Below are 12,551 nucleotides of genomic sequence, written 5' to 3' on the forward strand. Positions count from 1 at the left end.
GCAGATATTACGTTTCATTCTGCAGATATCGAAATACTATATGCATGTTGCTGTTCAATTTTGCTTTAGAATATGCAATACGTAAAATATCCTCTGAGCTGACAGGAGGATTTGCTGATCAAGGATCAAAACTGTTGCTGGCCTTTGCTGATGATATAGATACAGTCACGCATTCTACAAGAGACGTGAGAGAGGTGTTTTCACAGTTCGAGGAGGAAATAGGTAGTCTGGGTCTCCGAATAAATGAAGAAAAGACGAAATACATGGTAGTGACCAAAAATCCAAGACCAAGAGTTACGCAGAACATCAGTATTATGATCACAACTTCAAAGTAGTAAAGGAGTTTAAATACCTGGGGGCGATAATCACAGCGGACAACCAAATAGAAAAAGAGGTCTTAGCAAGGATAGCTGCAGGAAATAGAGCATTATACTCCGTTTCAACATTATTAAGATCGAAGTTGCTAAAAAGAAAATCTAAATTAACACTACAAGTCGATTATTCGCCCAATTATTACATATGTCAGTGAAACATAGACTCTCAACCAGCGGGAAATCAATAAGATTCTAGTATTTGAAAGAAAGGTTCTCAGAATGATATTTGGCCCTCAAAGAGATGAATTCACAGGGGATTGGAGAAGACGCCGCAATGCTGAATTGGTGACTGTATGGAACTGAAAACATAGTTAGACATATCAAGGCAAACCGAATAAATGGGCAGGTCACGTGGTACGATCAGAGGATGACAGAGTGTTAAAGGCAGTGTTTTTTGAAAGATTAGATGGTAGAAGATCAGTAAACCGACCGAGAAAAAGATGGAAGGATGATGTTGAAGCCGATTTATCTAGAATTGGGGTACAACAATGGGAAATAGAAACGCAAGATCGTAGAGGATGGAGGGCGATAGTGGATGTGGCGAAGACTCACCCTAAGTTGTAAAGCCAGTGAATAAGAAGGAGAAGAACCTATTGAAAGTCTTTAACCAACTTAATAATGCTTGAAGAAAGTTTGTGTTAGAGATTAACGAGAAAAAAAACTAAGATAATATTAATCCAAAACAATCTCCCTTTACCTATAGTAAGTATAAACATTTCAAGATTCTGGAACCCTATAATAGCTTATACAGTCTGTCTGCATATCCAATGCCTCGCAGTCTTGCAAAATATGGTTGACTCTTTCAGGTTCTCTGTTACAGAGTCTGTAGCTCAAGTCTCCATAAAGCAGTCCCATTGTATGCAGGCGTCCCTTAACTGGCGCATGTCTAGCAAGGAATGTTATGACTCTGAGCTGATTTCTGCTTGTTTTCCGCAGAACTTCAATCCTATTAGCACCTGTATATCTTAACTTTTGTTTTTGATCTTATTCAGTCATTCCTCTTTTTATTTGACAGTCGTATATCTAACATTTCTCTTTTCATTGCCCTTTCTGTTGTGGCTAGTTTATTCATTATTTGCCTTGGTTAGGGTCCAGGTTTGATATCCATGTCATGATAGGAAGGATGCCCTGGTTAACCACTTAGCTTCTCAAGTATTGAGGTATTTTATAGTTCTTCAGTATCCAACTGAGCTTATCAAATTCTGGCGTACTTTGGTTGTCTTTGTCAAGTTTTAGAATTTTTCCTAGGTAGATATATTCTTGGTCTGGGATCGTCTGTGTACGTGAAAATTTTAATCACACTTTCATACTAAATGCTATGTTGCCAAATCAATATTTTCAAATGAAAATCGAAACGGCAAAAAAAATGTAATTTTAAATACAATATGTAATTTATGTTCTTGACCTATAGTCCGAGTAACTTTTACCTTGAAGTTATGTAATTTTTTTTATCAAAGAATAATTCAGTCTTATTTCGCCTTTGTCTAAAACATTATTACAAGTGAAGTATCTCTCATAAACTAATAATTACCTGCCACTTTAAATAATAATTCTCGATATTGTTCTATGCAAACTTGCAGCTCGTTTACATTCAGCTGACAAGTTGTGAGCGGTTGTATACATTGGCGCGACGCTGTATTGGGGTAAATTAAACTCCCTAAAATATTCAACTAAACTTCCTGTTAAAACTTTTCAAACTAAATCAATCTGTCAACGACGCCGAAGAGCGGCGAAGATACTTCAGATCTTTCGAAATAATCGAAAAATAAACAAACTTTTGAAAGTTTTTGGGAGATGCTGTTTGAGTATACCGGAAACGGTCTAAGGCGATAAGGAAAAACTCGATACTAGGTGAATTTAAATTCAGTTTGTTTTAGTCAGCAGTGATGATAAAAGGAGAAATTGCGACGAACGAAATTGAGGCTATCAAAACATGCAAATGGCGCAAGGAACACCAGCGAGAGATATCTTCACAGAATGAAAATATATTGGTGGACTTTTAATAAAATTCAATACAGAATCTTAGCTATATGTTTACTTTACTATTGTTGTGCAGCTAGATTCATATTTTATAAAATAATGTACAACCTAAAATGTACCAAGGATATATCCAAAGAAGCTCTGGTGTAGTTAAGTTCTGGTATAGGGGCACAATTAGATTATGTAATTAGACTAAATGTTAAATTTTCAAGTTATGATATTATTGTTATCACAGAAAGTTGGTTGGACAAAGACATCTTTTCTGAGGTACTTAACTGCAGTAATTACAATATATTTCGTGTTGATATAAATGTGTACATTACGATAAAAAATATAGGAAGTGGTGTGCTGATATTGTTAAGAAGTCACACTACAAGCTTCGATCATCAAGAAGACCAAAGCTCACATTGAACAAATGTTTTTATTATGTAAATGTTCAGGATCAAATTTAGATTTATCTATTTAAGATAGATCAGAAGACTTAAGATATATATATATATATATATATATATATATATATATATATATATATATATATATATAGATCTCTCTCCAATATTGTGTTTTAGATTCCATTAAGCCGTGTTGTTTTCGGTATTCCTCGTTTTTTTTTGCCCAGGTGGCTGCCAATCCAATATTATCTTCTGTAGGCGATGGTCTGTCAGTCTCTTTGCATGTCCGTACCCTGTTTTTGCTCTATTTCTTCTATGGTGGTGGTTGTTTTCTCCATGATTTGTCTTATTCTTTTACTTGTTACATGCATTATTCTCGATATACCTGCTGATTTGCGTTAAAAATATATTTTCAGGACAAGGAGTGTTTGTTCCATTCTCTTATTGAGTTACCAGGTTTAGCATCCATACAGTACAACGCTTTTAAAAGTCCTGTTATATAGCTGTATCGTTTTCTGTTTAGCGATAGTTTTTGACCAGAGTAGTGAGTTTAGTGCGTATATTATTTTTTTTCCTTATGCTTCGTTCTTCAATTTCTGTTGGCATCTGTCCATCTGTTTTCATCTTTGCCACCAAATAGATATATTCGGAACATGACGAAATTACATTTCCATCTTCTAAGTTTAGTACATCGTGTTCAACTCCTCATATGCACATGTATTTCGTTTTTGTTAAGTTAACATTTAGCTTTGTCTGAATTGGAAATCTTTCTGGTCTTGTGCGATGACTACTTTAATGGTGTAACTATTCCAGAACATAATCTCCATTTCTTCAGTACTTCACTCAAATAGATTTTGAAGAGTATTGGAAATAGACTGCAGCCTTTCCTTAGCCTATTATTTATGCTAAAATTCTCGGAGAACTGGTTCTTAATCTTTATTTTTGATCGAAGTATAATATCGAACTTCTACAAGTATAATGTTATTAGATGAGCTTTCCAGCATTGTCATAGTCTACATAGGGGTGGGGTATTGTATCATAAGCTTTCTTCAAGTCCACAAATAATAAATAAGTTGGTCTATCTATTAGCCATTCTTTGTTTATTTAGTTGGGTTAAAGTGTAGATGTGGTTTATGAAAGATCTCCAGCTCGGGTAATTTTTTCTTACGGTGTTCCTCCCATCTACCGATTGTCTTTCAGGACTTCAGGATCGGCCTTTCCTTTAAAATTCTTTCGTGTTCAGGACCATTGAATAGAACCTTATTGGCTCCATCCGCCGTTGATTTTCGTCTCTAACGGGGCTCACAGAGGGCTATCAGCCAGGCCAGCTGAACTCTGATTTTTTATAGAGGTGTTATTTCTCTATCTTTCCTCTTTTTTCCGGGCTTGGGATCGATTCTAGAGCTACTCAGTTCACTCCACAACTAACACAGACAGAGTTAGAAAGTGATTTAGATTTGATAAATAATCATTGTCTCCTTAAAATGCTAATTCCAAGAATTTCCTGACTTTAAAAAACGTACATAACAATTTTTTCTTTTAAAATATAGGGTTAAATATAATGGCATTGAAAAATAAGATAAATAAATTTGTAATGGTCAGACACCGAAGGTTTTACGTCATTCAAATTACTTTCTATTAACGTTAAAATTAATTTTAAACATATAATACTACATTATTCAATAAAAATAACTAATATTAAAATTTTTTGTATTAAACTGATTTTAATTGCCTAGCGAAATGACTACATATAAACACTTAATAATGGGATGAAAATATTTTAATTTTTATTCATAATGAAAATATAAACATTTGATCAAAAAATAAAAACACCTCTCAATAGAGTGGCAGTAAATTTAATAACAGGTATCTAATTGATATATTTGTTGTAGGCGTTGGAATAGTTCTGGTCACTGTAAGCGGAGTAGCATGGAGGCTCACCTCGCACGACTCCTCAACGTGCCGATCTATGTTAGGCTTAGGTAGTACCGAATCTGTGGAAGTTTGTACACGACGTTTCGTTCCCAGGCTTCCACCGGCCTACGGCCGTCCACACCATCCGTACGCCGCTATGATGTACCCCGAGTTCCAGTATAGGCCTCCTCCGCCCAGTTATCAGGCTTCCATGCAGGAATATAGGTTAAGGCTTTTGTTGCTGGAAAGAGGAAACACACCGCAGATACAAAGTGGGATTCAAAACGCCGTGTCGCCTCCTCCGACGTATAGGAGTCAGTCCGGTAGTTTGTTAAGGTAAGATCCAATTGAATCAGTCCATGTAAAGTTCTATTTTTGTCATTTTCTATTCATTAAACGTCTATTTTTTACGCAGTTAAATTCATTCAGACCACGACAGTTCAAAATGGCAGCGTAACAGGTTTTAAAAAATCAAACATTGCATCACTGATCTACACCGAGAAAACTAATATCTATTTAAATAAATGCAGAAATATGGTAAACGTAATGCAAGATTACAAAAATCAAATTATAATCTTACATTACTGAAAGACTTTTTAATTTTTAGGTTTAGAAGGAGTAATTCAGCGTTAGTAAAACCTGAGCCAGCACTACGACCGGTTAAAACAATAAACTACTTCCGAAAAAAAAAAAATAATAATGAAAACGTTCAAAAAAACCCTCGCATCTTGAGATAGTGATCTGAGAGAGCCCGATTAAAATGATAAACTGTTTAAAATTGTCTGTCGAGACCTATGATTTTCTGAATATAACCTGAATATCGCTGATATAATTTTCTGAGTATGCCCTGTATATCAACTTTGTCACTTGCACACTGTCAAGCCTTTACATACATGCGTATCTGCACATTTGGGCGGCAAAGATCAAAGAATGCTGCTTTTTCTCACTGTAAGCAAAATTTTCCCAGGCTCAAGCGACCCACCCTTTGCTGTGATATAGATCTAAACGTACAACAATAGCGCAATTGGATGGATAGTTGAAGTTTAAGTTAAGTTTAAGAGCAACAGTTTACAATTGTCTGTCGCGACCTATGACTTTTTGAATACAACTTGTATGTCGTTATTATAATTTTCTGACTACATCTTGTATATCCACTTTGTCTCCTGAACACGCACGGTCTCTGTTAAGCTATAGATGGAAACTGATAATAAGAATGCGACTGCATTGACTATAAACTACATGTGCATTGCAAACATTTATCATGGCTTTTGCATATTTTCTTCCAAATTTTAATACAATTCTCAAAAATTCCTTTTTTGTAGGGCTCCAACCGCTGGTCGGCGAGACGCACAATCGGAATACAGTTGTCCACCGTCTTACAGATCTCAGAGTACCAGGCCGGGTACTTTACAACCCAACTCAGTACTTCATAGTAGGGAGCAATCTTTAAGCCTTTCAGAGTCGAATCACGGAGGATCGATGGTCAACGTAGTCAATATTCTAGGTGAGTAATATAAATTAATCGTTAAATCGTTAAATTTTAGAGACTTCGATGGGCTGGCCATGTAGTGAGAATAGAGACTAAAAGATTACCAAAAAGTGCCCTAAATAGTAAAATGCAGGGCACAAGACCAAAAGGAAGGCCACGGAAAAGGTGGGAGGATCAAGTGGCAGCGGACGCGCAAAATTTGCTAGACGAGAGAACATGGAGAAGATCGGCGCAGGACCGGCAAGGTTGGAGGCATAGTTTGAAGGAGACCAAGGCCCGATTTGGCTGTAGCACCATTGGCGAGAGAGGATATACATTAATATTTATGTTTATTTAATTCCTCTAACTGGTCTGTTTCTTACAGTATAATTTTACAGCGTATTTATTTGCCACATTTTATTATGTTTGCGTTTTATCTAATACCAGGTCTTAAAAGATTTTTGACTGGAAAAATTTTGCACCTCATCTAAAGTTGGAGTTTCTTTTAAAATTGAAAAAATGTACTTTTATTCTTATATTTTTCCTTCTATCTTTCTTATGTGTGGTTTTGTTTCATTCTTCACGTATACACCGGAAAATCTCCAATTACAGCACATTTTATTGAATTTCTCGATGAGGCACATGGGAATGAATCACGAAAGATTTTTAATGCTACAAACGAAACGGTGTATACGGTTTTTATTTACTGACAGGAAGTAGTTTGTTTTCTTGAGAAGAAAGCAAACTAGGCTGTTATTTAGAAAATATTCTCGGGTGCGCTGCGTGGCAGAGTCATCATTAGATAATTACAGGGTAGATAAGGAACGAATACTCAAATTATCTTAGTATCAGCGTTATATCCACAATAGCTTTATCTATCAGATGAACGAATTGTCTTTGAGACAGTGTACTTATTCGGACAATACAGCCCTGATGGTAGAGGATGAGGACGACATACAAAAACAACTTCGTAGATTCTACCAAGCATGTCATTGGCTTAACATGAACATATCCACGCAGAAAATGAATAGCATTATTATAGTTAAAGATTCAATTAAATGTAGCCTTGTAGTAGAGAACGAACCCAAAGAACAGCTCAACCAATTCAAATTCCTCGATGTAGATTTAAGTGGGCAGATAAATAGGGCCGCAGTCGTGTTTGGATGTTTAAGAGTTGTTGTCTGTATTGAGACAGAAGACATTTTTTGAATAAAAAACTTTTTTCTTTTTCATTTCTTGTCGATCATTGAGCATAAAGTTCACATGAAACTTTGATTTATGTTATTCGATCCCCTCAACCCTTTAGTCGGTTTTTTTAAAGCAAGTTTTTTATTGCTTTGTCGAAAGAACTACAAAAGACTACAAAAACTGAAGATCTTATTCATCTTTATTTTATTATTTTTGTGTTTTCGAGCATGGTGTGGGCTGTCGCCAGCCATGTTCAATGTGTAGTCTGCAATTGATATTTTTTTGACAAAATCCTAACTAATGCGCTGAAAACGTATTCTAAATTTTGAGATAATAAAATTTATTTTTTTTTCTCTATTTATAAATAAAAATGATGCCAAAAGCAGAAACTTTAACGTTAATAAATTTTTAGGTAGCACTGAGGAAGATATAGCCCTAGACAACATCACGTTAGACTCATTGAAGATGGAGCCCGAGCATGACCTGAACCCTATTAAGATGCTGCTAAAAGGCAGCTCCAATGAACTAGAAGGCAGCAAAGACGGCAATCTCGTCACTATTGTACAAACCAGTGATCAGAGCCCAGTGATAGTGACAGTTAGCGGTAGTTCGCAGATAGATAATAGTAGTAATGTTCAAATTACCGAAATACCTTCAGAAATGGAAATACTAGCACATTTATAGTGTATATAATGACAGAATTTAAATTTTAAATACATAGTTTTTTGAAATTAGTCATGTTGTTGAAGAATATAAGATCTGTTGAATAACGCTAATTGGTAAGAAATATATTTACTGATATTTTGTGACACATAAGACTATTTATCCTAAATGAAACTATTTGATATCAAAAAAATTCTAACTTCGAACTATTTCTCTTAGGACTCAAAAGATGTTTCAGTTTACAGAAGAGCCTCGTTAATTGGGTCTAAATTTATATCCCTGGAGCATTCTTTTGATAAATGTAATGAGCCAATACAGTTTTATCTTCTTTGCAATTGAGTGGTGGTACTCGTTGACAAGTTCATACAAAATGGTGAACACGCTAGCTTCTGTTTTTTGCTGGGGAGTAAAGGGAGAATGAATGGTGTGTGTTTCTTCCTTATTTCCCGCAGTCACTAGAACGGGTCTGTAGCTCGATAGCGAGTTTGGTCACCTACCATTCTATGTTTCTTTACAATATTAACTCAAAAATCATCTAAGACGGACACTACTTACGGAGAATTTAATACGAAGATATTTAGTAAATACACCGGATACATATAGTATCCGTTAGTGTTCGGACTTCGAAGGGGAGATGGCAGGGATGCGTGACCGAACTATCTATCTCATTCAATTTTAATTTAGACCAAAAGAAAGTTGTGAGTACAATTGTGAAATTTGGACAACCACAACGTTCAGCATTATTTGTGCTTTTAGGACCGCGTTTTAAATCTGCGTACCAGTGTAACGTGTTTTCCTTACTGTAAAATACGTGTTACTGTATTTTGGATGTCTATTTTCTTCCTATAAAATCTTCTTCTTCTTATAAATAACATCCGTTATGCTGACGATACAGTCATTATCGCTGAAAGTGAGACAGAGCTGCAGACGTTACTAAACACAATTTGTGATACTGGGGAACAGTTTGGTTTAACAATAAACATAAAGAAAACAAAAACTATGGTTATCAGTAAGAGGGGCAAAGTCATTACAAGGATCCAGATAAAAAATGAAGATATTGAGTAAGTGGACAAAATAAAATACTTAGGAGTCTGGATTACGGAAGATCTGAATCCAAAATCAGAAATTCGCTCAAGAATAGAGCAATCAAGAGCAGTCTTTTTGAAGATAAGGAAATTTCTGAATAACCAAAGACTCAATCTGCAAATCCGATATCGGATGGTAAAATGTTATATCCACTCTATTCTTCTTTATGGTGTCGAAGCCTGGACTGTTAATGTTGACTTAATGAGAAAACTTGAAGCTTTTGAGATGTGGCTTTTCAGGAGAATTTTAAAGATACCATGGATCGATCATATTACGAACGAAATGGTGTTGCACACAATGGGAAGAGACAGATAACTTTTGACCACCATTAAAAGGAGAAAGACAGCATATTTGGGGTACATACTTAGAAATGATAAGTACGAGTTGTTGCAACTGATTATGAAGGGTAAAATCAAAGGAAAAAGGGGTCCTGGTAGACGACAAATGTCCTGGCTGAAAAACATTCGCGACTGGACCGGGTTAAACACACAGACGCTCTTAAGAAAAGCAGAAGATAGAGACGAATTTGCAATGGTTATACACAACCTTCATTAGTGGAGATGGCACTAGAAGAAGAAGAAGATGTTCTTCCTCTCTGTTGTGGGTTCGTGTGTGTATGTGTGTGGGAAAAATGAAAAGGGCGGAGAATCTAGTTAACAATTTGCATATCCGCTTCAGAATCCTAAAACGGTCGGAGCAAGGTGAACACGTTGAACGACTTCGTCTGCGGACTCTGGCGGCGGTCTAGGTATCTGGTAGTTGCTGGTAGTTCAGCATACTATAAGCTTCTTCTCTTGCGACTGTCAATAGAGCAAGGAGTTTAATTAAACCCAGCCTGTTAGACATGTTCACCCCCAAGAATTACGTTCGGGTGTAACAATTCATTGGAGCGAGGTGTATTAACTCGAGTAAAAAACAGGAGTCACTCCACCGCGCTTCAATGCTCCAGACCATCCCTTTCCCCTTAGAGCACAGCCAAATGCTCTTAATGTGGGAGTCCTGGGTAATAGAACTCCAACATGGTTCCCTTATCGATTCAATTTCAGGACAGCGTAAGTCGCTTTATTCCTGTTATCCTCATGACTATCAATAGAGACTCTTACTCCTTATTTATACTCTTGGTTAATCTGTAGTAGTAGGAGGGGAAGTGAGAAGAAGAAATTGTGTACGCGTTAGCCACTTTTGACGCAGTAGCTATTGAAACATTGATTCGTTACTGTGACGAATAGAGTCCGAAGAATACATTCTGCTTTACTTATGCAGTATTTTTCTCAACACAAAGCATATTTGATTAACATACTATAAAAATCAAGATTACTTTATTATTTTGAAAACTGCATAACGCCGTCACTTAAACGACTGTAAATTATAAACTAATCATGCGATTTAGCTCAAATGTTGACAGATGACGTTTGAAAGTTTGTCCGATGTTATTTTATTTTAGTGACGCCGTATATGTGTACGGCCTGAGACTTATTGAGTGGTATGGTAGATAAAAATAAATTTTCAGCAAGTGTGTTACAAAAATTCAGTAAATATGTTATGTACAGAAAATATCTATAGAGATACCTCATCTCATTGTTAATTATATGCCACGTTTTACTTTTTATTTGACAGTTGGTAGTTCATACGGAAACAATAAATAAAAGTTATGTGGAAAACGTCAATCATATGAAGACATCAACAGACAATCAATTTATTTTTATTTTATGTTTCTACAGAGTAACTTGTTTGAATCCAGTAACTTTCGTCTAGTTTCTTCACGTTTTCGTACGTATTTAATTCATCGTTGATCCTCTAATATTTATTTTTCTTTTTCCTAATATTTCAAGGTCTAATAACAAAAAACTCTGTCCTTTCCTCTTAAATCAATATAATAAAATAATATTGCCTCATTTTTGCCCAATTACGATTAAGAAACTCAGTTCTTTGCATCTATATAAATTAAAATATGCAGACAGTGTCTAACTACAATGGGCAGTAGGTCTCCCCACAAGGTTGATCATCTCCTTCTTGATCAGAATGCATTCTATTCTCTCTCCTATATTAATTTTTTTCTGAAGTATTAATTAGCCAAACTTTTTGTCACAATATCGTTAATATATTCGCTTAGGCGAACCAGAGGTTTTCGTATCCAATGTATACAAATTTTTGGTCGGTACAACCAATATTGGCAGCTTTAAATAGTCGGTCAAGGATTTAAAGCAAGGTGAACACGGGATTTTTCTATCAAAACAAATTCTCGTGTCCTTTGGGTCGGTACTCGCTCGGGGAGTGTCGGTCATAAGGGCATCGACTTTACAAAACCTAATCAATAGGTACACTACAAATAATACAAAACGCAACGCTTAAAAATTCATGCATGATTGAGAAAGAAGTAGAAACCGACTTTGATTTAATAGAAAATGAGTTTCTGCAAATATGTTTTTTGTTCATACTATATTTTGTTCTATATTTGAGCCAAATCAGACGGTTTCAGAACCTAAATCACACAAGGAGAAAAAAAAAAGAGAATTCTTAACCAAATTTCCCACATAACGAAGTAGATATGCTACCCAACGACACCTTCAATGTCTGTGTGACTCAGAATAATGGTTTTTAACGGTTTTTACGTATTTAAGGGTCTGGGAAATTTGATTAGGAATACTACCTTTTTACCTCCGAGTCTGTCTTCGTTTCTACAACAACTTGATGAGGCCCAACTAACAGCTGTCACAGTGTGAGCAAAGAAAAGACTTTCAGAGGAAAAATACAGCCTTTTGCCCTCTGATTCTATACGCCACCATCTATAAACTGAGTTTTCTTTGTTTCTTCTTAAGTTTACACTTTGTGCTTTTAAGATTGTCTCTATCTTGTATGTTTTAAATTATAGTCGTAAGCTCCTTTGTCGGAGAAGAGTATTGGACATTTTTATTAATAAAAAGTTACCAAAGAAGAATTAACTAAATTCCTAAATGATCGGTCTTCAATGTTGAGATCCTCCTGAATATTTTTATGTAATAATTATCTTTTTATTGAGTAGTAAGAAGACATAACAAGTTTATTTTTTCCGTATGAGATATTTGGTTTATAAATAAAATATTTCTGAAGTAGTAACGATGTGATGAAGATAACTAGAAAAAATAAAATATTGATAAAATTCTTATAAAAAACTACATTTAAAAGAGCAAAGTGTTTATATGCTTAAGTTTTTTGTTGAACAAGATTAATAATATTGATACGTTTCTGATTTTTCATAGTTTGTTTTTGGGATTTATTGTCAAATGCTTTTCTGGAGTCGACAAAGAGTATTTTAGTATAATTATTGATCCCCAGGTCACATGTAGAATGATTAAAACTGAGCATTTATTTCGCTTTTTTTTTTAATTTATCGTGTCTATCGACAATTATTCTACTATTCTTGTGTATTTTCACAGCGATTTTGGACAGAGATACCGTTCTTTCTATCATATAGATTAAATATCCCATAATTATTTCTTTAAGAAC

At 35.2% G+C, this 12,551-nt stretch overlaps 1 protein-coding gene across 1 annotated transcript in view; it reads left to right on the top strand.

Moving 5' to 3' along the window:
* The window catches only part of LOC140445958 (uncharacterized), a 417,159-nt gene extending 405,710 nt beyond the window's left edge, over window positions 1-11,449 (top strand). Inside the window, exons 5-7 of the mRNA XM_072538421.1 lie at window positions 4,639-4,996; window positions 5,983-6,164; window positions 7,729-11,449. Coding sequence (XP_072394522.1) covers window positions 4,639-4,996; window positions 5,983-6,164; window positions 7,729-8,000 — 812 coding nt within the window. The 3' untranslated portion in view covers window positions 8,001-11,449. The remainder of the gene's footprint in view (window positions 1-4,638; window positions 4,997-5,982; window positions 6,165-7,728) is intronic.
* The last annotated feature ends 1,102 nt before the right edge of the window (window positions 11,450-12,551 follow it).

Source organism: Diabrotica undecimpunctata, chromosome 7, assembly GCF_040954645.1.
Source record: "Diabrotica undecimpunctata isolate CICGRU chromosome 7, icDiaUnde3, whole genome shotgun sequence".
In the NCBI taxonomy this organism is placed as follows: domain Eukaryota; kingdom Metazoa; phylum Arthropoda; class Insecta; order Coleoptera; family Chrysomelidae; genus Diabrotica; species Diabrotica undecimpunctata.